Source organism: Anas acuta, chromosome 16 (genome assembly GCF_963932015.1).
Source record: "Anas acuta chromosome 16, bAnaAcu1.1, whole genome shotgun sequence".
NCBI classification, from domain to species: domain Eukaryota; kingdom Metazoa; phylum Chordata; class Aves; order Anseriformes; family Anatidae; genus Anas; species Anas acuta.
In genome coordinates this window covers 12968454-12994448 of record NC_088994.1, presented here as the reverse complement: position 1 = coordinate 12994448, position 25995 = coordinate 12968454, and the positions used below count along the sequence as shown (strand labels likewise).

At 40.9% G+C, this 25995-nt stretch overlaps 1 protein-coding gene across 4 annotated transcripts in view; it reads right to left on the bottom strand.

The window, feature by feature from the left end:
* Positions 1 to 25995, bottom strand: part of CDH4 (cadherin 4) — a 668170-nt gene that overhangs the window by 83267 nt on the left and 558908 nt on the right. For all 4 annotated transcript variants that reach the window (XM_068700721.1, XM_068700722.1, XM_068700719.1 and 1 more), the window contains 2 exons: positions 18719 to 18874; positions 11322 to 11466 (listed from right to left, as the gene is read on the bottom strand). In XM_068700721.1, coding sequence (XP_068556822.1) covers positions 11322 to 11466; positions 18719 to 18874 — 301 coding nt within the window. The remainder of the gene's footprint in view (positions 1 to 11321; positions 11467 to 18718; positions 18875 to 25995) is intronic.

Sequence of the window (25995 nt, the reverse complement as noted above, 5' to 3'; positions counted from 1 at the left end):
TCTAATGTCATGAACTGACACCAGGGAGCTGTATTTCAAGGGGCAATCTGCTCCCTATCCATCTCATATCTTTAATTTCCCTTATGAAACCCAACCGCAGAGAAAATAGAGGAACTTGGCATTAATTACTAACTTGTAACTTAATAAAGTATCCTCTGCAAAGGGCCCTGTGTGGCTGCAGCACTCGGCAGCACATGGTGGAAATCCAGCAGCCGCTTCCTTCCCCGGCTCTCCACCACTCCCTGGGGCTGCTTGTCTGACCACAGTCTGCTGGAAACCAGTTTAAAATTATTTCTTCCTTTCTGCAGTCTGGATGGTGGCTGGGAAGAGCTGATATGTCCGTTCCCATCCCTATGCGTACACATTTCCCACTTGGCAGTGCTGACCCAAGTGCAGCAGCCTGATGGCATCTCCTGTTACCCTGCTGAGAGCTATTCCCGAGCACTGCTCCCAGGGGATCCGTTGCTCTAACCTGCACTCACCGTCAATGTTCCACTCAGTTTTCTGTATATTTACTTTGTCTTTAAGCAAGACATATCCTCTGGATACCGATGTGCTGCGGTGAATGACATAAATATATATCTGTGCACAAGAATTGCAGTAGAGTGCTGTGGATATATGCTGCTACAGAGCCTAACATCTTCCGGGTGCTATATAAAGTCTCCCACTACAGGAAGGTGGTTGGTGATGATTTATCTACTATAAAGGTAAATAATGTCATGTTTCTATGTTGCATGGGGATATATCTTCATATACTTTATATTAAAATAAAGGAAATACATCCTCACATCTAGCCCGTTACTACACAAATTAGGCAAACATACAGTGGCAGACTGTACATTTCTTACACACTTGAGGGCTGAGACTGCTATTGTTAGGATTCAAGCGAAAAAATCCTAAAAGTGTGCCAGTTTTGGGTCAGACTTGGCCACTGGTGATGGAGAAAAAAAAGAGGTGTACAAACACGACAAGAGGGTCTTTACGCATTTGGTGTGTGAAAGAAGCATTAGCTTTATTTTCTGCTCTGAAGAACTTGCTTACAAGCATGCTGACAACATAAAAAAAATGCACAAAGTGAAAAAACTCAGGATTTTGCCCAAGTCTGTGCTGTGTATCAAATAATGAACACCCAGTCCAGACGGTGTTTGATATAACTGTATTAACTTATACACCTGGCCTGCTAACTCAGGTAGATAACCTGTTGAAAGAAAAACATTTCTCATCAAATCAGGCACATGGTATGTTAAATGAAACACCTAACCTAGTACATCATGTCAATATTAAATCACATTTGTTGCATGTTGAACAGCTCTTCTAAGAAGCAGATTGAATTATCATGCACAGCTAGTGATGACAAGATTACTGTGCATTAGCTTTTCATTAACTAATGTGCCAAGTTCATATATCACCTGAGTTAAAATTAATGTATGGCATGATGAAGGAAGTCTATCAGTAAAAGGCAAGACCCCAAGAAACTGAACTTCACAGTGCATTCCCTTTTATTTCCCAGAGACTGCCATCTCCGAGATATTATTTCGTCAAATGAGATATTTTTGTTTCAACCTGACAATAGACAAGAAACAAGAGAGATGCTTGAAAGCACCCCTAATGGAAAATATTCCCATTAGATTAATCAAGCATTCTACAGGATGGGTAAAATAATACCTTACAGAAACTGGGGAGATAGAAGCAAAGGGAGATCATTTTTTACCCGTATATTCAGTTTTATTGATTTTAAAATTAATTGCATCTGTTTGTAAAAGACTGCAAGAAGATTTGATGTGCACTACATCTCATTCGATCTGTGTATGTTTGTAAAGTAAAAAAGGAGCAAAACAAGGAAGATAGCTTCCCCGTATATATACGAGCAGATAAACACACAGTCATAAACAAATGTCTCCTGAAAATTGCTCTGGAATTTGAGAATCAGGGTGATTCTTTCTAGCTCAGATGCTTCCAAAGCATGCCAAAGACTGCTGATTCCCATCACATTGTCTGCAATCTCTGCTCTCCCATCTATGCAACTGCATTTCTCTGTAAAGACTGGGCTGTCATGGTTTTAAGGCATACAAACAATATCTCAGCACAGTTGTGCTCCCAAAGTCTTTGTTACAACTCCTTCATAATTACCATTTTTCTAAGCTGGTTTGATATCCATTAGTTAGATTTAATGCATGTAAAAAGAAAGAGCTAATGGGCACTTATCAGGAATACAAATAAAAAAAAAGACAAAAAACCTTTCACTTTGCCCTTTATACCACATATTACTATAAAAATACACAATCCTCTCTGTCTACTCCTGTGATATAAACAGAAAAGCTAAAACTTCATCCTATCTTTTTTTTTTTTTTTTTTTACTGATAATGCTGATTCCTATTGAACTTTATCTTACAATTTATGTTTTTTAATGGCTGGTAAATGGTTGCAGAATCATTAAAGGTTGGTTAACCTTCTCAGTCTAATTTTGACCTACAAGATACTTAATTTAATCATTCCCCCATAGAAAAGGATTGAATCATTATGTGCAGACATGTGGTGATGGCCATATTACATTAGATCTTCATTAACCCAAGTTAATAATGGCTTTGTACTAATGGAAACCTCCCCTTCCTCCTATTTTTTTTTCCAAGTCGAGAAGCTCACTTAGAGAATACTCTGCATCCGATGCTGGATAGAGAGAAGACAATAATTGTTGAGGGGAAGATTGAATACTGAAAAGTAGTGTAAAATTTACAACACTTCCTAAAAATAAAATTTTCAGTGCAGAAGAGTTTCCTGATATTGGCTTTCTTCCCCACAGAGGACAAGATCTCATGGCCCTACTCACAACAGGAACACTTTGCCCATTAAGTGTTTTCATGCATTGCAGCAGGGTTTCAGGAACAGAAAGACAGCATGTTATAAAAGCAAAGTGTCAAAATCAGATTATGATAACTACAATGGGATCCTGAACAAGTCCTCAAAGTACAACTATACCCATAATTACTTAAATACAATTTTTCTACAAACAATGCTATTTTATTTCTAATGAGCATGTAGAAGTGTGCTTATTGCATTTGTCTTTTTAATTGATACATAAAACTAACAAGATTCTTCCATTCCAAGTGTATGGAGGGCAGAGGCTGACTCCAGGCATTCAGGTTGTGATGTGCAGAGCAGTCTTGAAGATAATTTTACCTGCCCTAACTCGGATAGCAGGAGCAGTCTAAATGGTACAGCACAGAGCTCCTCATGGCAGAATTTACCTTGCAGTAGGTATGGATGTTAGAGCACTATTTGCAGAACTGCTGTAGCATCAAAGACTAAAATGGCTCAGCAAATAAACCTGCATCCTCAAGTGAAAAAAAATATCTATTCAATGGGTGATTTGAAGCACTTTCACATATTCATTGTTAAAGATTTCAAGTGAAAAACGAGGAGCAAACTCACCAAAGGTGTTCAGTGGAGTCGCATAAGTAAATAGGAACGTGTGCAAGACATCAAGATGACAAGTGCCTGAAACTCTACTGCAGATGTAATAAATTGCAAATATACTTAAATTAAACTGCATCCCACACTCTCTGGATAGAAAACTAAATAGAAACAGCACTTTCCTTCTAAATGATATTCCTTCAGTCATAACTGATAGCTGCTGTCATTCTCTTTCCCCATTATTTTTGTAATCACTGGCAAATTTTGACCTTTCAAGCAGCTAACCTAATTCATAAAGGATGCCACTTCCTAATTAGTGGAGACATCAGATCCTCAGCCTCAAACAATGCAAGAGTCAGCCTAATGAGAATAAAGAGAGCAAGTGGGTCTGGAGAGATGACTGAGCAAGATGAAGCAGCTGCTGTCACCCGGAACTGAAATAATGCCTTCTTATCATTAAAAATAAAACAAGTACCTCAGGAGAGAAAATGAAGTGATGCACCAAATACAACACACGCATGGGAAGGGCCAGATTTGAAAATAACACCTGTACAGCAGTCTGCAGCCTGCCGAGACCCCCAGCACCACAGAGAAATAACAGAAGCAAAACTTCAAGATGGGCAAAAGCACACTGAGCCTCCGAGCAAACAGTTCTGATTGCATAAATCGATGAACCTCGGCTCGGCTGAGTTCCTGCAGATGAGTCCTCTCCATTCCCACAGGCGAATACAAAAAACGGAGAAACCATGACTTAGGATGAGATATCCTGAACACCACCACCAAACTGTGCTTGGACGTATGGCTGGGTTTTGTGCATAGCTGAAGGCATATGCGACCAGTGAAACCACGCAGGCCAGGCTGAGCAAAACCTTGTGAGCAAAACACAAGGCTTGAATCCAACCCTTGTATTTTGACTGAGAGTAAGAGCCATGCAGATTCGCAACAGTTTCTCAACGTTTCCAGTGCACAGCAGGAAATTTTGATGGACATCTGTAGACTGCTGGTGCAATCAAGTATTTGGGATTTACAGTAAGCAGCGCTCGGCTTGGCTCAGCGTGAGAGCAGGAGGCAGAGGATGCGCTGCTGGAGCGCTGCTGCCTCCCCTCCCTGCGTGACGGTGAGATTCTGGCGGCATCACAGGAGGTCTCTGGGAAAACAGTGAGATCTGCTCCGTCCCCTTCCAAACCCATCCAGAACACTACATGTGTTTTCTTTTAAGATGTGGTAGCAATAGGAGATGAGGTACCAAAGAACAAAAGTTCACTGATTTCATGGATTCAGCCATCAGACCACAGCTGTGGTAAATGTTCGCTGGCTGGTGGAGGCTACACTTGTGTTCATCATGCGAAGGACAAAAAAAGCAGAATGCACATGTCTTTGTACACGTACACATGCAGACACCTGAACACCTAAAACACTGGAACTACATTTTTGTATTATTACAGGTGGGCTAAATAGCATTAACCATGTAATTCCCTATCATCTACAAATTTTTGTTCCTTTTCTCTTGTATTAAGTGCATCTTTAGAACAGTTGTTTCGTAGCAATACATGTAATATAATGTAATAAAAATGTAAATATAAATATATATAGTATATATATATATATATATATTTTACTAGATTGTTTGTAACTGCTGGTTAAAATGTAGTGGAGAGCAGACTACTGCAGAGTCATAACTCACTTCAAGAGTGGTCTCAGAACATGATTTCCACATTGTTTTTCTTTATATCAACCTGACCATTTTTTTCTGGAGAAGAAAAACACCAGTCAGGGGATTTGCATTTTTTTTTTCTCACTTACAGTCCTATAATTCACTTCCTTGCCATTGGGACTAGATGTTTCTGAAAAGGAAATTAAGAAGAGCACGGATTTCATAACCACTCACCTCGAAATAAAATGGAAAGCTCTACGATGTGTGTGCAGAAAAACAATTTCTTAAAATTGTGCTTGTCTGAGCAAAAGAACTTAAAAAGAATATTGTGTATCCCTAGTCTGTGTGTAACAGAGTCGGGTTGGACAAAGGTATTTTTAACAGCACATAACGTGCAAGGACCAGACTAGCACCTACCCAAGATGAACAAGATAGCGCTGCATTGGGGCGTATGCTCAGGCTTCTCACGGGCCCAGAAGTAATGCACCCAAGCTGTGAAGAGCTCTGGGAAGACTGGAAGAAATTGTCAAAGCTTATTCTGGCACATGAAGATTTTATCTTTACATGGTCTCTCTGAAACACGTCGAATTTGCATTATTCCTAGCTTTTAGTGCTATCAGCAGGAAAACGCACCTGCACAGGCTCCAGACTCCCCTGAGCGATCCCCATAGTGAGCAGCCTGAGCTAGCTGAGGTCTGCAAACCTGCGTGGGTGCTCTGGTCAGCCAGGGCTTTACTTAATGAAGAATACCAAATCTTATTTACTTCATGCTGGTAAAAGAATATTAAACATTTTAATTATGAGCAGCACAACTGTGTTTTTGCAATGATTCATAATGGGAGAAAGGGGTTTGCACTCAGCGCCCCACTCGTTTTCAAAAACGAAGCTGCTTCTCTTTGGTGATTCCAGATTTTGGGCGCTGCCACTTTCCTTTCATCCTGTTCCACCCAGTAACACCTGCCCTGTTTTTCCACTGTAAAAACAATCTGCAGGGCACCAAACACCTCGTCACTAATTGTACTATCAGGATGGAAAAGAGGAAGGAGCTCAAAATGCAGAATCCAAATTCTTCACATGAATATATATATATATATATACACATGCAACTATAGGCCTTAAAAGATTAATTTCACATGCCTTAAATTGCAGTTTAATTTGAAAACTAATTCAGCCTCATAATTGGCTTTCTGCTCAAATCACTGAGGCTAAAGATTTAAATTCTTAATATTCAGATGACTTTCAAGTTTCTGGCCCCATCTGTGCGTTAGTCCATGGTGTTAATCTCTGAGGGAATCTCTGCTAGCATAGATATAAAATAAACAAACTGGGACACTAATAGAATAATCGGCTTTTTAAATCCTTGTTTTTTTTTAATATACTGCTTATTTTTATGAGATTTCTTTAACTCAATTTGCCACATATAGATTTGGCTCCCAGCTATTTCATTTTTCACGTGGCATGCTATCAACAATTATTCTACCAGAGTTCCATGAAATCAGGAGCAGATGGGGAAATTTTGAATTACAGCATTTTTCACGTAAGAAATACTGATTTTCCTTTATTTTGGAGGGCTATTTGTACTTTCACAGCACTTGTAGGGAGGGTGGCCAGAATAAACTAACCTGGAATTAACAACACCATAAGAAAGAAGAGCTAGCTGAAACCCGAGTTTAAAAGAAGCCACTTGGACTTTTGCTTTATTGACTTGAAAGGGACCAAGATGCATCCAGAGAGTTAGCGAACTGGAAAGGATGAATGAGAACAGAAAAGGCCAGTCTGACAGGAACAAATTGTTTTGGAGAGATGTGTTAATTTTTGACAATCTTTCTGTTAAAACAAAATAGATACAACCCTGAGCAAAGCACTCGAGTCACCGCAGAGCATTTCACATTGACCTTTTCAGAACTGAACGCTTCAGTTAAGTAAGACATCCCCATCCCACTGCAAGGTACTTTTTGTGTCGGTTTCATCAAAACCGAGCTTCTGCAGTGACCAAGTAATTTTTCTCCATCACATTTTGTTTTGTGATTAAATTCCTTTTTTCCTTTTGCAGTTAAGCATTTTCACTTTATCTTATACAGCCTGATTTTTTTTTTTTTTGAAACTGTAGAATTTCATTTGAAGCAGCACTCCCCTCCCCTGGGATGCCCCTGGGATGCTGCAAGCCCAGCTGTGCCAGCACAGTGGTGGGGCTCCTGGAAGGCAGTAATTGGGGTTGTACAGAGGGGGAAAAAAACACCCCAAACCTGTGCACAGCCACAGGCTTTGAAAGGGCAACAGAATCCTGAGCCACAGAGCTGTGCAACCCGTCCTGCTTTATCAGCGCTTGAAAGGCAACTTGGGCAGCTCCAGGAGAACTTTGCTGATTAAGGCTGCCAGAGGGACCAGGGGAATTTCAGCTCTAGCTTGCAGCTGCATTTTTAAAACTTGTCTGTGTTCTTCATATAGAGGCAAAGTTCAAAGAGGCAGAACATTATTCAATATGAGTAAAACAAGGCCTTTTAAGATACACTTTCAAACAGTGGCTTGTTAAATCAAAACAACTTGTGGGGGATAGAGACAAAGGAAGAAATATGGTCCTGTGGAATAGAGAATCCTGCATTGCTATTCCTGTTCTGCATTTTTGGAAGAGCCTGCATGTACACATTTAAATTGTCCAGCTGCACGACCTTAGGCTAGATAAACTAGAAATGCATTAAAATGCTTTCCAGAGAGTGTCAGAAAATGAAAAAGAAATGCAATTCAGTGTAAGAGCCAGCACACATTTAAGGATGTACATGGGCCAGGCTGTGACACACGTGTTCACACTATCGAAAACTTCATGTGTTCTTGATTTCAAGAACACTATGCTCTGGTGCAAGACATTATTTCAATTAAGTTGTTATAATCTTAGCCAGCACCAACAACCTATTACAACCTATTATAATTAATAATACTTGATTTCTCTTCTATTCCTGTCAAGGGTTGCTTCAAGGTGACTTGCACACCGCAGAGAGCTCGCTCCTGGAAGCTCAGGTGTTTGAGTGCCCTGCAGTCTGGGAAGCTGGGTCACTTAAACCCCAGTGACTGTCTCCAGCACATCTCTTCACACTGCTGCCAATTCTTCAAGCTCTTGGACAGTCCCCTTTGCAGGCTATTTGTATGCCTGAAGCAAAACTTCCATGGGAGATAACATGCCCAGCAGTACCACAGCACACCAGAGGCTGAAGTACACCATCCTGTCTGCATTCCCATTTTCCTGGTTAAGGCTAACTCCTTTTGCCTTATTCACTGCAGATTCAGTAGGTCACATCTTATTTGGCCACCCTCCCAGCCCTGCAATGGCCAGGCATGATATCCAGCTGTCCTGCAGGACCAGAGGTGGCAGGGCACCCTCCTCTAGCTTGCTGCATCCCAGCTTCTATGAGGGGACCCGGCTGCAGCATCTCCTGAAGGTACCATCCTACCTGCAGTGTCCCCGCACCAGATACCTTTGCTTTGCCCTGTACTTTGGGGTGAGCACTGACAGATCAGCAGAGCCTTTCTTATTCTCTTTGAATGCAATGGGCTCTATTGATCCTGAAAATCAGCCTTGCAGGGGCCTTCTTTACAGCTCAAGGTCACTGCATCCTGCTCAACAGCATATTTTTGATGGTCTTGCTCTGGGAAATTTCCATGGGTAGAGATCGAGCTCCATATGTCCCTTTTCCTTTTTTTAAAATCTGGGCAAAATTCCTACTGACTTCAAACAGACATTGGCTGCTCATACTAGCTGCCCTCAGAGCCAGCATTTATCTGGGATACTAACACTCTAGTTACTTTTCTCAAAAAAGGTGTACAAAATCATGCAGAACTTAGCAGATACTATGCTAATCGAGGAACACCGCACTTTCAGTCACAGCCATTATAAAGGGGCATATGGAAGATGTGAGAAATAACAATTGCACAGGATGTCCAGGGAAGCATTTTCAGTCCTCAGGCATACTTCAATGCCAATGAATAGCAGAAAATGAATGCTGAACTCCTGGATCACATAATAAGGTTTTTTAGTTTGCTTGAAGCAAATCTCTACTTTGTACATGGATATGCACACATATGCATATATATTTATAGATGCATGTGTAACTTAATTTTGAATCAATATTGAACACATTTTGCTGCTACCTCTGAGATTACACAATGTCTTTCATTTGTTGACCACTGCCACAAATAATGTTGAATTCTGGCTACCTATTTTTCCTTTTGCAAAGACTCATTAGTTATTACAATATTCTGAATTATCTTGAACTATAAAGAAGCTTCTGAATCTCTTCAAAATCTATGCTTAACTAAATACACTGTCTAAGTTTGTGTCTATGCAGAACAGGGATACATAACTTTGAGGTAAATGAGGAGCGCGCAGACTTTCACAGTAAGTATATAACCTCTCTATCATTTCTCTCAAAGACATAACATCATGTTTATTGCCAAGTACATGGAATGAAGGCCTCAGATACCCAAATTCCCAGGTGGTTCTACAAAAGCAAGGAACAGAAATTCAATACTAATATAAACCTTTAAAAGAATACCGATTAAACAGGAAAGGGGAGAAAAAAACAAATACATCAAAGACAAATGTAATTGCTTTTGAATAAAACCAGATTGCTTTCTACCTACCTGCCTTAAAGGCAGACACAACAGACTGGGATACAGAATACCAAAAATCACTGCTGGAAGCAGAGGCACAACCATTTTGTAGGCAAAGGTATCCTACTCTGATTTAATAGCTCAAAGGCTTATCTGGATTTCAAACAAGAGGATGCAATTTACTGCTTCTTTCACACAAATGAGCAGAGCTAGTTAAAACATCTGGGAACACTTTGAATATTGATTTGTCCTAGAATAAGATGTAAGAAATTTGATTTGCTATGGAAATGTATTAATCTTCTAACCTTGATATGCTGCAAAGTGGCCTTCAAGTGAAAGGAGGAAAAGTCCTCCTGGACGATGCCATCTGAATGAGCAGCTCAGAGACTTCTCACATCACCTCTGCAGACAGGATTTGGAGCAGCACTTTGAAGCCTGGCATGTCACCATCCAAAGCATATCAGAAAGGAAGCCGTACATATATTCCTTCCTCAAAAATAATGTCACACGCTGTCCCCAGTACGTGTCACCACAACAGCCTATTCCTCACAATGCTGAAAGACAATCAATCACGGCTGCAGTTCACCTTGTTAAAAATAGTGGCCACTGGAGACTTTTCAATGACACCTCAGGCAGTGGAGAAGCCATGACAGATGTTTGCTGCCACAAAACAAAGTCACGTGGCATCTAATCCCTCTGCTGAGGATCAGTTTATCTTGGAAAAATCTCACGCGGATTTCAGGAGATGTACTGAAGTACCGGTGACAGTTTTCAAAATATAATTTCAGCTTAAGTAATGAATACATTCAGAGCAGTTATGTTCAGCAGCAAGCTAAAACCACCCTGGTTGCCATATTGGTAACTGTACATCTCTGCTGCACTTAAATAACAAATCAACAATACAGTTGAAAAGAAGACATTAAAGTTCTTTACAACTGTATTTTTCCAAAGATATAAACATACTCATGTAAAAATCATCACTTGCATTCTGTGTATAGCTTACATCCTCACTAACGTTTCACTCATAATTTTTCTGAAAATCTGCCTCAGATTTTTTCTACATTTTGCTCTTTAAGAAAAATCCATAAGAATGGAGGGTGACCCAGTAATTTCAGTGGGAACATTCCCACTTCAATCGGTCTGCATTGGGCCCAAATAAGACAGTAATTCCTTCACACCCTGGGACACAGACTGTACTGAAGGCTTTGGGTGTCAGATACAGAGTTTGTAAATGACTAAATTAAATACCAGGGAGTCAGATATTCAGCATTTTGGGCACAAGGTCAGTGAACGGTCAGAGATGGGTTTGCTTTCTGTACTTTGTAGTTGGAATAACAGCACTGTGTGTTTGCAACAGGCATATGGGAGAGGCAATACCAAGCATTACTCTACACAACTGATGCTTTTGCAAAGTCCACATCTAGGAAAGCACTACCAGGATCCAGGTTCCCTCTAAGCCAAGTTTGCATTTTCTCTGCATCAGGAGAAAGAAATACCAGCTAAATCATTCTCATCTCCATCAGTCTTCAACAAAGGAGCAAGCAACAGAAAACCTCTCTTGTGTTTCCTCTACTTCAAGAGGAGGCAAAGCCACAAAGTCAGATTAATGTTTGAAAGCTTGTGATAACTTTAAGACTTTTTTCAACCGTACCTGGTTTAGAGCCTTCATCAACAGATCCATTATAGACTTGGTTTATAAACTCCGGTCTGTTGTCATTCATATCAATCACATAGATGTAAAGGTCAATAGGATTCTCCACTTTGTTTCCATTCATATCCACTGCATGAGCCCGGAGCTGGGAATAAGCACAATGAAAGCATAATATCAGCAATTGGATTTGTTGCAGAATGAGAAACCATGCTTTGTAAGAATTGACTTCAGCCCATAAATACCTTCTCAGAATTGAACTAAGAGGGTATCTAATTCCAGCAGAAAGCACTGACGTGGTTTCCATCTGAACTTTACACTCTACAGTTTTTCAAGGCTTAACATAATATTGAAATAATATTTTAAAATATTGTCAGTGGAAACACGTTAAGTCTGGTGCAGCGATGCTATCCCCTTTACTGCTAATAGATCACTGTTTTAATTTTAAGACATGGTGAACCTTGTCTGACAAGCTGAAGAGCAAATTTTGCTTAGTTCCAAACACAGTGAGGAAATGAGATTGACTTGAGAGGTTTCTTGTGGGAACCTGCAGCCTTTCATATCCACAATAACAGGGATTAATAAGCAAAGAGATTTCAGAATGACATTAGTATTGTTTATTCTTTGTATAATCACAGTCTCTAGTCTCAGCAACAGCAACCAACCCCATCACTTTATGCACCGAAAGATATAAAAACAGTCCCTTTCTCTCAAATGACGGGAGCCCCTGTGGCACTAAGAATGAAATATTTTCTCCGGCTTAACTAAAATATCAGCGATGAAGCATTACAATAACCAGAGCCACAGTGTTAAGTCCTCAGCTAAAGTGGAACTGCAGCTTTATCTTATTAGCAATAACCATCAGTAATAATGCTGGAAAACAAGAGCATCTGTTTTCTGAACAAAAGGGACAGCTACAGCATGTCAAAATGAGTAATTAATAAAACAAAGCAATCAACATTAGACTGGAACAATCGGTAATCAGGTGAAAAAAATGGATAGCTTCCTCATTCAAGGGAACAGATGGCTACTCTAAATGGTGTGAGCACTGAACGTCGCTGCCGGCTTCAGGAAAAAGAAGACAAGCGAAGAAAGAGCCCCGTGGCCCCTGGCTTTGGGTGGGCAGCGGAGGGACGTCTGCCTTGGTGGGGGTGCTGCAGATGTTGTTAATCAGCCCTCTTTGTTGGATAGTGGGCAGGGACAGGGGACCTTAAACACCTGCATGATCTAATCCCTGTGAGCATGCCGATAGCCAGCAGCCTGTGGCTACTGAGCAGCGAGGGCTCTGGTCCCTGCCAGCACCAGCCCGGGCCATCGGGATGCTGCCGGCATGGGAGCTCCTGTGCCACGGAGGTCTCCAGCTCTCTGATGCGTGACGAATAAATGTGCTAATTGTATTAGCACTGGTTCCTGGCTTCCACTTCCCTGTGCCTGTGATTGATTCAACTTTTGCCTTCATGTATGGCATTCAGAAGTCCAGAGCTTAACAAAAGAAACTGCACGCTGTTATGATGGGCTAGATTAACATTTAATCAAGCAAAGAGAACAAACTGCCACGTGAAATAGGCTGAACGAAGAACATTTTTTAAAGGAAGTTAAGGAGCACTTTTTCTTTAAAGACTGAAGAAGTCTGGCTTCGTTTTCAATACAGGATGTACCATTTGTATTTCTTGATTTGTAATGCTCTTAATATCTGCATTTCTTGCCGGAATATAAACTGCTTTGACTCCCACCTGTTGAGCTATCCTTCATCATGTCAGATGTAGCAATTCAATAACTTTACAAGTCAGAGGTCAGATTGCCTTTGAAAAAAAAGTAATTCGGAGCTAAAATTAAAGTTATTATCTTCAAACTGAGGCAGCACTGGGCTGCCTCTTGCTGTATTTCCAGGAGCGGAAATGGCTCCATTCAGAGATAAAGCAGAGAGCAAGGCTGATATCTTTCCCCTCAGATCTGACTCTCCCCCTGCAAATTTTTAATTACATTTGACAGCTTTTGTTTGAAACCTCCAGGAGTAAGGAATTTCTCAGCAATGCACATCTATCTGCTTGTTACACTTAGCACACATTGCTATGAACAGGGTACTTACTGCCTGCGCTCAAGGAAAGAAAAATTTCAGTGAGCAAGGCTGCAGGAATCTCACCCACCTGCATCAAGCTAGCACCTGCACCTGGCTGAGCTATGGGAGGCAGGATGGTGTCCTAATTCATGGCATTTGGGCAGCCAGGAGGATGGCACTCATCTCGCTACCCGCCTCGGTGTAGCAGACACTGTGCCTTCATGTCCTGGGTTGTGCTGGTGTCTGGGTGCACACTCCTCTTTCCTATCCTGCTCCCTTTTTGCCTCATTTCAACGAACTTTTCATCTTTTTTTTTTTTTTTTCCTCTTGCACTTGCTTGCATGAATTTTCTCTATGAATATTCTTTTAACAATTTTTCCTGGTAATATCTCAATATCATTTCACAACATGTTACTCCTCTGTGGTCAGTGCCAACTGCAGCAGAGGGAAATGTGGTGCTTGAGCCAGAGACTGGAATATAAACTGTGCTCAGCAGGAGGTCTTCCTCATTAGAGACCATTCCTAATTAGACACCCCTCCCAGAGGAGGGAGCAAAGGGAGATGGACTCCAACTCAGCAATCTGTCCACTGAGAAACAAGCTGTACCTCCAAGGCAGATCAGATACTGCATTCCCTTTCCTTAATTCATCTTCTCCCCTGCCCTCGGGCCCTGCTCTCCGTATTCATCTTGCATCCTCAAGCTGGACAACACTCTTCCTTTTGGAGTCATTCTTCAGATGCTCAGATAGGGCTCATTTGTGCAAGGCAAGAGCCTAACAAGGTGCTCAGCAGAGCAGGCTGCAGTCTGCTCCCACCTGTACCCAAGTCGGTGCTTTGGAGGTAGAAGGACGGGTGGGCATGAAAAGCAGGTGCATGAGTGTTTCACCATGGCTTGTGACAGTGGGTAAAGCACAAAAAGTGATGGCTCTGCTCAGTCAGACACAGACATCACTTAGAGCTGGAAAAAACAGCTCTGAAAAATCCAGTGAGCACAGCCTGGACCAGAAGACACACACCACACACAAGTGTGCGCAAGTGTTCACAGGGAAGCTGATGGCTAGCTGGAGATACAGCTAAGAAACACTTATAAAGTTAGCTTGAAATATTTACATTGTCCCTAAGAGGGAGAACATGACAGGAGTAGAGAAGGAATAAATAATAAGTGAAACACCATGCAGAGGATTCTTAAAAATTAATACAGGTATAGCCGGCTAATCTTTAGTCAGTGTACACTGTACACCAACCAAAGAGCTGGCTCAATATTCTTTAACAAACATTGCTTAAAGGTATGACAATTGTTGCTATCATATTCAGCAACAGCTACCACAGGTCTCTGAGGTTTTTCTACTGACAGTTTCCCATGTAAATGTAGCTGTTGGCATACAAATGATTCAGTATCATGATTATTGATTACACCGGAGGCTGGTGGTATCTGAAGGTAGTTAGTCAAAGTCAACAGAGTAAATTGTGTTAAATATGAATATTACTTATGCACTAATACTACTAATACAAATATATATTATCAATCAGTGACAGGGACTCTAAGCAATAAGCATACAATGTCATGCCTAATTTGTGTGCTCTTAATTGTGATTAAAAGTGCAAATTAGGACATTGTGACACAAATGGCTGGCATTACTCACTAGAACTTGGTTAAAAATACTGGAATTAGCTCTTGTATCCCTGACTTTTGAGAGATCTTTTATGCCTTCTTGCACTGCAAATAACTCCTTCTCAGACTATAACTAACCTGTCCTGCTCCAGCCATTTCTGAGACAATATTTCATTAGTCTGATGCTGAAGGCATACATGTGTCTGGGATTGGATTAGGACTTGCTTTAGAGTTCCCTCATAATGTACATTACTTGGGTACCGTAAGCAATGACTGCTTATTGACACGTTGATGTTGATGGCTTTTAAAAACAAAGCTTGCAAAATATCTTTGGAAAAGTAACCTGCCAGTTTGCTATCCCTAGCACTTGCCAGGGCTAAATGCAGCTTGCTATGAAACCCATGTGGATCAGAAAAGACATTCGGAGTCACTAATTCAGGCACCAGTACAAACAGGGCTTTGGGAACGCAGCTAAATAAGGCCAAGAGAGCTCATGCATATTAAATATTACTACCTGCTGAAACTTACTTGGCATGCAATAAACATGAAGGGCTGACTAGAGTAGGAGAAGCAATGACAAGCCGTGCCTGCCGCAGCGAGACGGGGGTGAGCTGGCGCTTGTGCTGGGAGCGCGCCCCGAGGCTGCGTTCCTGCACACGCAGCTCCCAGCACACCGCTCAGCACAACACGCGCTTCTGCAGCACAACGTGGTGCTGGTTAAGTGGCTGCAAAGCCCTTCTCATTTTTTCCTGATCATATTTGCAGCTGACACTGCATCTGGGATGTCTGCAAGGTCCCCGGAGAGTTTGCACTCTGGTTTCTAGTGCAGACGAGAAAACAGATGAGGCCAAAATGCGGCTGAACTCGCGATCTCTGCCCCTGCCAATTGTGCTGGTGAAGTTAATGCAGGGCTGCTAGCACACACTGCACCTGGGCAGACAAAGCAAGTCCCCGAGGAATGTATGTCTCTGCATACATCAAACTCAGAATGATCCTCCCTAAAAGTTCATGAAAACGTATGGGGAAGTTCTGCTAGAGAACTCCTGAACTAATTAGAAAACATCCATTTCTCCTTAGGGAAAAGGTTAGGTTTCATCAGACAAATGGCCTGCTAAATGTGGGGAGAGTTAAAACACTAGTATTTTTAAAATGGTAGTCCTGAAGCAATGCAGATAATTATGCATAAGAAAATATGTGTTGAGAATGTAGGAGTTAATGAAACAGAACTCTTCATATGTAGCCTCACAAACACTTGCAAATTATTATTATTATTTTTATAATTAGATTCTAGATTACCTGGGAATGAAAGCAATGAGGACAACACTCAGCAGTGACAGAGATGCTGAACAGGCTTCATTCTGTTTAGAACTGCAGAAAACCTGAGGTTGTATAAATACCCCCATTTTCACCCTGAACCACCAGCCCCTGTGCTGCTGCGGACCAGGGGCAGTGCCCAGAGCTCCGCTGCCAGCCTTCACCCACTCAAGGGTTAGATCCAGAGCTACTAACTGAGCTAACAAAATCTCCACAGCAGATGTAAAACCAACTTAAAGATGGCTAAGCTTTATAGTCAGGATCCAAGCCTATACCTAAGTTGTTGTTTTTTCGGTATGAGCCTAGCTTCAAGTCTGTCTGCCTTTCAGTTAAGGGTTTGGCCATTTGAAGTGGCATTTATTAACCAACTTCCCTGAAACTTGCAACAGTCAAGACTTGGGACTCTATCTTCTTTCTGGAGGCTGGATTATTGTTTCCAGCTTCAAGGATCATCCATTTCTACTGTAAATTTCTTCACTAGTGCTTGGGTCATTGCTTTGGAGACAGTGTATTTATACATGCTTTGTAGAGGATTATTAAATGAACAATTGATGATTCAGTAAATCATCAATCAACTGCTACTGAGGCTAAAGGATCTAAAGGTTGTTTACAGCCATGACTAAAATGATCTCCATCACCTTCTACTGCTCTGCTAACAAAGATTTTCTATCACTCACTATTCTTGTCTATAAGGTCTCACAATGTATTTATCAACTATTCACTCCATAAACTATAAATTCCTGTAACCTGCAGATTGTGAATATGCTTTCTTGTGCCTGGAATTGCCAGTTCAAGGTTTTTGTAAGAAAAAAAAAAGACTGGAAATTCTGCAGTGTGCACGAGGCAGACTTACCAGTTGCCTTTGTTAAGGTGAGAATTCAGTCTACTGAATTTCCTGTAACCAGCAGATTAACTTTGTTATTAAGGCATTGCATGATTTGTTATTACAGGGGACAAAATTTTTTTCATCTTATTTTTTTTTTTGACTGAGAATGTCCATTACTAGACATCATAGCAGCTCCATCAAAAGTGTTAACTTGTGCATTGTATTATTGACTGCACTGTTACAATAACCTGGCACTGCCGAAACAATATCAGCAACGATAAGATGACACTCAGAGTATCTCAAATATTTCTTTTTCAAAACAATCTCTCTTCATATTTTCACAGGCACAAAAAAACAAAATAATTGTTCTTGTTCACAGAGGATAAAATAATTTTCCTTCGGATTCTCTTTTACACAGGGGAAATCTCTTTTTCCACCCAACTAAAGAGGTAATCTATTTTCTTTATCCTTCCACCCCAGTCCAGAAGCTGTGTCAACATGGTTAACTGGATACCTGATAAAGCTGACAGAATGTGCATCTCCGACGGAGCAGTTAGGAATATGGTGTCACTGGAAGTGACCCGTACTGTTTCACTGACATTACAGCATCCCTGGGAACGGCTATTATGATGCCAATAGATGTGGCTAATGCTGATACAAAGCAATCCATGAAACAACCTTTCACAACCACTCTGGGAAACAACTAAGGCGTAGATGCAGGAAGTGCTTGAAATTTTGCGGGGCTATCATGCAAGGTGCAACACTGCTTTTAAAGCAATTTGTGAGACTGGATTCGCTGTGCAATTATGACATGCAATACATGGGCTATGATTTATATCAAAACATAATGACCAATTGCACTCCAAGTATTCTGCAGGTAGGGCATTTTATCAACTAGGGTAGTGTAAGGCAGCACTTTTGAGTGTAATTAATCTTAATTAATTCCCTCATATTCAATATTAGTCTATCTGCATATTTAAAAACCTATCTGACACACCCCCATCATACTTCCTGAACATCTCCTAGTGATTTAAAATGAAAAATGACTATGCCAATTATTGCATGTTTAACTGCAGTAATGATTCCTAAATTGGTAGTTTCCCAAGACACGCTAATGTAGCGGTTGGTTTCTCATGGTTTTGGGGGGTTCACTCCACAGACAAATTTACAGGGATTTAATAAGCGGCATGAAGTTGCATCACTTTATACAAGTGATTGTAACCTTATTTCAGAAAAGGAGATTGGTTTAATGCTGCTTTGCATTGATGCAGCTGATAAAGCAAGGGCAGGTTATGCTGAAGAGAAGCAGAAACAAAGCTAACGTCTCCACACACATACACAATTGCTCCAGCACAGATGGCACTGAGACTTGTGGTGTTAGTTAACCTTGTACACCTCTGCAATCAGCTCCTCAGGGCTTTGCTGACACAGAGATACCAAACTGGTATCTGGGCTCTGCTTTTGAATGCAGATCCCAATATTCTCAAAATTACGTGTTCCTAAACAAGATGAGACTCCCTGAACCCGGCAATTCTGTGAACCTAGATAAAATCCAAGATGTGTTTTTTCCCTTGGCATCTTGTGCTTACATGGTAGGAAGCTCTTTCTTCTCTGTCCATCGGGCGAGTCACATACATCCTGCCAGACACAGGGTCAATGCTGAAGACTTCCATTGGCGGCTGGTCGGCTCCCACTCCAGTGATGCTGTACCTGATATGGATCTCTTTGTCCTTATCGGAACGAATCTAGATGAAACAACAAAGACAGCAATCAATAAGTTTTGGACAAAAGCCATATGGATGTTTAAACAACTTTAAAGATCTGAGCCTGAAAGCTGCATAAATGTAATACTGCTGTCAATTTTGACAAGGGAGCTGTACGCCGAAGGTTTGGAAAAAAGCCAGTACAAGTGTATTCCACATATTTTCAGTTATTTTTCTGCTCTTTTATTCATGATGATTCTCTAGGAATCATTGAAATTCCAACTTTTTGCCTTAGATGTAGAAGAATCTATATGCACAAAAAATGCCATTTACTTGTTATTGAAACCATAAGCTCCTGAAAATGTCCAAATTGTTCAGCTATACCTGGCGTCTCACAGCCATTAATCACTTCCCAAAACACTCTGCTGTCTCCCCCATCACATTCTCGTTCCCTGTAACCGTGCACACAAATACTCCCATGACATTTGGAGAGCAGAGCTGCTCACTCCTGCTTTGTCCAGCCCTGCTGGCTTGATGAGGCAAGGATGGGAATGCCGGGTGGGACATTACCATTTCATTTGACTATTTGTTGAGGAAAAATGCATTTGGTACATTGCTTTTGAAACTCTTTCCCTCCCATGCCTTGAGAAACACGACAAATCAAATACAGCTTGATGAATTACAGGAACCTTGGATTCAGAGAGAAGAAAATAAAAAAGGGAGGTTAATATGTTGTCCTAGCAACCCCGACTATCTCTTTAAAACCAAATTTAATTTTCTGATCAAATGCTGAAAGAAGTTCTTGCAACACCATGACTATTCCTGAAACAAAGTGCAAGGTACAAATAAATTACCACCCCCCGCACCATCACAAACTGTCTTGGCAGCATAAAAGTGGTGTATTTTTTTTTCCCTAACAGGTCTATGAATACAACAAAGTTGTGGGCAGATAATAGAAATCTTGTAGCTGAGGGCACGTTAGCGTCTCTGCTCTGGCAGCTGCTGGGTGGGCTCAGCAGGTTGCAGGAGGCCCCCATGCCCCTGAAAGCAGCCCCAGTCTGGGGAGCAAAGGTGTTTTCCCCAGGAACAAAGGGTTGGGATGGGGCCATGGGCTGCTTTCACACTCCTCCTGCAAACAACCTAACGTTATTTCCTCCTTTCCTGACATGGAAGGCTGGCAAGATGCTGAATGCGTCGGCGCAGAATCACACCAGTTCCCCCAACAAGCATCTTCAAGAATCTCCTCTGATGCTTTTGTCCAGATCATTACCAAGCTTGTATGCTGGTTTCTTTGCACTGCCTCCACTGAGCAGCCTGCTCCTGTTAACAGCTAATAATGTCAGTTATTGCTAGGCACCGCCAGGATTGATTCGTGCTGCACCCACACTGCTGGAGCTGAAGGTCAGGGAATACAGACAGTTTCATCTGTCTTTTCTCTACAGGATTCACTGCTTGTTTAGGCTGTTAGCACCAAGAAAAACTGGACGTGCACTTAAAAGAGATACTGGGGACACTAGGAATGTGCCCTCACGTTGCACACAAGCTTATATGGGGTTTTGTGTGCCTGATGGGTATTTGTAATATGGACCCAAGTAGACAGGCAAGAATCCAATTTTCATTAGCAAATCCATGGGTGAAAAAGAGTATATTAAAATTAAGCTTTGCTTGCACAGCTGTGGTATTAATGATGGCAACTGGCTCCTCAGTTCAATAACTGCAGTCTATAGTCCCCATTTTTAGAAAGTCAGCTTTCACCCTGTCAGGTAGGCAGGGCTGAAAATTGAATTTATGTGAATGTCTTTGCAAATGAATAGCTCAAGTCAGGAGTTCAAGCTCTAACCCACTATGTATGTGTTTGCAGCTAGGCTCAAGGTAAGAGAAAATGTAGACAGCTCCATTCATGCTCCAGCTTTGAGTCTGTACAGGGTTCCCATATTAGAAATTAAGAAGAAAGAACAGAAAAGGGTAACTCGGGACACATAATTGAGTACATGTCTCCATCAATGCACCTGCATCAAGGTATCTGCACGTTTCCTGACCTGTCCAAGGTATCTGCACATTCCTCCTGAAGCCAGGATGGTGTCCCCAGGCCTAGCCTCAACCCCCAACGTCAACCCCAACCTGGCTCAACTACTGGTACGACTTAAGCACAAGCACCAGCAAACCAGCCTCCCTCCCAGAACTAAAATGGAAGTAATTTTAACGTGAAACATGGAAGGGGAGAGTCTGTTAGTTCTTCGTGGACATTTTTATGCTCTATTTCCTGTTGCATATAGTACCCAGATCCCATTGTGATAGAAGCATTACAAATGCATAGAGAGAGACAGAAACATGGAAAAGGAGGCTAGATTTAAATATTCAGTGCTAAAGGCACTATATTTTATTTTCAGGAAAGAGAGATAAACAGAAGCTCTCTAAGAAAGCTATGTACAGTTTAATAAAGTGCATGCTATAGGATGTCCTTGCAGCACTTTATTAGCATTAATAGGGTCTAAGCTGTCTGTATGTAAATCATTGCAGATCTAGGAGATGAAATATATCACAAGACCCACACAACTTACCCAATTATGCTAAGAAAAATACATGAGATGATTATACTGCACTGAGCAAAACAAAGATAGGTAAATACGTTGCAAATATTCAGCAATGACTCATTATTTGTTGTTAACTGCCAACGTCCTACAACAGTTTGCTTGTTACCTGCGCTTAATTCCATCGTCATTAAGAACACAAGGATGTGAAGTGCTCAGAGGAAACACACAAGTAGCATTTGTCACAGGAAGTTGCAAAGACCATTGACAATGAAGCATAGTACGTATTACTACCAGGGAGATATTCATCGCACAAAGACACATGCTTTTTATATTGCAACATGTTATTTTAGTGCTTTTAATGAGATTTTTTAAAAAGATTTTTTTTTTTTTTTACAGAAATCCTGTAACATTTTGACCAAAAGTTTCATTTGCATAATTCCCAGGGTGCAATTTAGTAAATCTTGTTGAGAAGTTAAGAACATTATCTGAATACAATGTAAGGTTTACTTCTTTTGTTGAAACCATTACTGGAGCAGTTTACCATAATAATAATAATAATAATAATAAATCTCTATTCCCATGAAACTCACTAGAACGGGAGAAAAAATTACTGGTTGGGGAGAATTTACTAGCTCAGGAGAGAGTTTCTTTTTCATTCATTTATGCCTGGGAAGTGAGAAGATGGCAACATATCCATATTATAATATTCTGACTGGAGAACATACAGATGAATTTTATTCATTTACCTTTCATAATGCAGTCAATAGCTATGCAGGTTTCTGGGTTATAAAGCAGAAGGCAAAAGGATAGTTTTCCTTAGCTGTATTTATACATTTTTCACTCAGAGAACCCTTAGAGCTTTGAGCTTCTCCAGTGCCAGGCACGGTACAACCCTGCGTCTAGTGCTGTGAGCAGGGTTGATGCCTCATGAATGTCGTAAGAGAATTTTGCTTGTAAAGCAGCTTTTACTCTCAAAAAGGAATGGAGCTCAGATTAGATTGCTACACTGGTGAGGAAAAACACCTCAGAGAGAAAGCAATTTATGGTGGAAGATGCCATCTTCCATCTGATTGTATCTCATAAACACAGGTGAAATTTTCCACGCGAGCAGCCTGAGAAGCAGAGAACCCTTCTGTGCTGGTAGAGACACATGGACCATTTGTACCCTGCAGCCTCGCAGCTGGAGGGTGAAGTAGGGGTCTGACCTCCAAGAATTGATGCTCCAGACAAAACAGAGCCCAAATGTGGCAGCCAAAGTTTGCAAGTCAGAATGCCGAGAGCCTGACTCAGCTCTCGTTTCTATAGATCCCAGAAACAGAAGAAATCAGAGTGATTTCACAGATGGGTATTTTCCACTGCAGGTTCTGATATAATAACTAACGTGTGTGAAAATGAGCATTGCAGATCTTGAGATAAGACAGAGCTAAGCCCTTCAGAGCTGGCTTGCTGCTTTGTAGCAATGTCACATTTAGATGGGCTTGAAAAGCAGCCAGCTTGTGACACAGGATTGCATCCCATTTTTACAGATAAAATCTTAGGGTTCGTGCATCTCTGCCAGCGTTTAACGTGGAGCTAAACTGTTCTCACAAGTTTTACTGGCAAGCAGAATTTCCACTGATGAGCTTCTCTGAGGCACCAGATTTTATCCCTCTGTTTTGCTCCTGCTGATCCGTATCCGTTTTGTGCTCTTAGCACCACCATCCCTTGCTGCTGTGCCCTGAATTCACAAATCCTCTCATCCCGGCAGCTGACAAAAAGAACCACAGGGAACGTGGACCACTGAAAGTTGCGTGGTCAGCACATTGGAGAACTCCAGCGAGTCCATAAATTACATAGGTTTTGGAGCATGACATTGCCAGAAAAAAAGTGGCTCAGTAGAGGTTGTTTAGAGAGTAGTAAGGGAAATGCCTGGAAAGGTAGCAAAGAGGGAATGTAGGGAAAGGCTGAACAAAGGAGGGCAACTGAGCCTACAGAGAGAAGACGGGGGCTGTACCAACAGCATTCCTGTATGTAGCAAACTATATTTAGAGGACAGGAATAATCTCATGTTTATTCCTCTCTTCTGGATATCCACAGATTTTCTACAGCTTTCAAACCACTATACTGGTAGTGGGTTGGGGCCCAATTTAAGTAACACAGCAAAAGGAAGAGCGTGCATGCAATTGCAGTGAAAAGGCTCATGTATTTTATCCTTGTGGATGTGCACAACAACCTTAGTTTAATTTGTTTTTTCACACCATCTTCTCAAATGAAAGGGAGCTGGCAACAAGCAAATCAACCCATTTCTTATATGGTCTCCATACCTTCAGATATGCAATTGTCTTTGACTTTTAGGACCTCTGATTTAAGGGGGCAGTGTGTGATCATGTGGATCAGTAAAATTAAATCTGATGTTGGCATTTTTATTGTAATGTAGCAAGAACCAAGCTACAATCTAGATTCACTGCTAAATCTGAGGATATATCACCTAATCATTTCCATGTAAGAGCAGGGACCCAGGACATTGGTGGTGGTTTCTCTTGTTCACAGTTCGTGGGAATTAATGCTTGGTCTTCTGAATGTTTATTAATCAAACAGTCAAACTCTGCACAGAATTACCTTGGTGACTTGCAATGTCTTCTGGTACATACAGGAATTTAGATGACACGATGTATTAACTATGTCCCTTTTTAAATCACAAGCTGGTTTCACTGAGCTGTACACGGTCTGGGTTCTGCCTGTCACTCTGGGATGATAATGTGTAAACTGCTGGGAATGCATCAAGAGAAAGCAAAGCAGGCAATTTATACTCTGTTGCATTTTCTGTTCACAGAACAAGCTAAAAAAATAAATTTCCTTTAAAATACTTCAACTTGTTCTATAAGGATAGGATGTCAAGAATGCCCTTCAAAAAGACTTCATTTCCCAAATCTCCCGGAGAATACTATGCAACAATTGCACTAACATGACCTGTGGAGACCAGGGCCTGATTTTTTTGTTTTATAAAACCCACTATAATTATTAATGACAACATAAAATAATGTAAATGATAAGCAGTAAGTGTCTTCTATTATTAAGCTCTTAGCTATTTTGCCCATTAAGAAAACCAAATTAAAATAATTGAAAACTATAATCTGTCATGCATTCAAAATGCTCCATAGAAATTCAGACAGGCAAACATATTCAAAGTCTTTAAATGAGCACACTTAAGAGTCAGTCTAAGCATTCCAGGATTGGCTCATTAATTTTAGTGGAAATATTTTAATTCAGCTACTCTTACTGCTTATTGAAATCCCTGCTAAGGACTGACTTATTTATTTTTAACTGAATCTGCAATATGTTTAAGAGTCATTTGTATAGAAGTTCTTAACTCTTATTTCACAGTTGTTTCAGAAGCCAGTAAATAGACACATCTCTAGCTCTGTTTTTCCAAACAAATTACTGCATATTGCTTACTGAGTCACATATGTTTTCAATAAATATCTGCAGAAGTCAAATGGACAGGGAAAAATTAAGACAGATTAAGAGACCCAACCAGGTTAAAGTAATATTTATGAACTCCTGTCCCCTTTTATCAGACCTGCCAATGATCATCCCTACTTCCCAGAAAGGAAAAAAAACAAAAACAAAAACAAAGACAAAAGATCCTCTGAAATACTTCAGCTGTCTTCAGAGAAAACAGAATCTATTCAGCACCTTGCAAAGCGGCTGCTTTGAGATGGCAAGGACAGCTATCAAGTTTGACTAAAAGGAAAGCTTCCATTAACTACAGCGCTGGGTGTAGCAGCAGCCTGAAAGTCTGTATCTACTGCTGGACAAAACTCCTGTCAATTGAGCTAAATTCCCCCTGCTGGCACTATTTGCAAACAAGGTTAAGTAGGAAGAGAACTCTATTGGCAAAGAAAGACAGGATGGAAACACCACACACATTTATAATTGTGGGTTTCTTCCTTCCCCCAGCTGGGACTGGTTTCATCTCATACATAACTTTCTAAAAACTTTGTGTCTGGTCTAACACAGACAAATAAACATCTCAGAAAAACACTTCCAGAAGAAAATCCATCCTCTTGCCTTAAACACTTCAGTATACGTGAAATTTCCTGGAAGAAGTGGTTTTCTGTTTCTACACATTATAGAGAGAAAACCCAGGGCTACACTTAGACTCGATGCCTAATTTTTCCATGGTTGAAATGCACTGTGATGAATGCTGCTCTTCATGCACTTACAATCAGCATTTAGCTACTGTCATTATTACTATGCAAGAGCTTAAGTTTCTTCCTCTTCTTTTATAGAATGTGAATCCAAAGCCAAACTGTAAAAATGCTTGCTTTGTCTTAACGGCTGGATGTTTTTCATGTCAGGTTGTATTTTCCTCTGCTCCTATTGAAATTTTTGTAAAATGACTTATAATGTATTTATTTTTGTGATGAAACAGAGTAAAACTAATACATCAGAGATATTAAAGCTTTCATTTAAGTTACTGATGTAACTAATGATGCAGCCTGTGCTAGGGAAAGAAGTGAAGCTACCAAGTGTTCAAACCCTAAAGAGAAACCATCTCTCACTGCCCGGCTCCCTGCATCGCCGGGCTCTGTCCCCGCAGTCCGCAGGGGAACCCAATTCCCTTCCAGCTCATCTGCTTCTTACCAT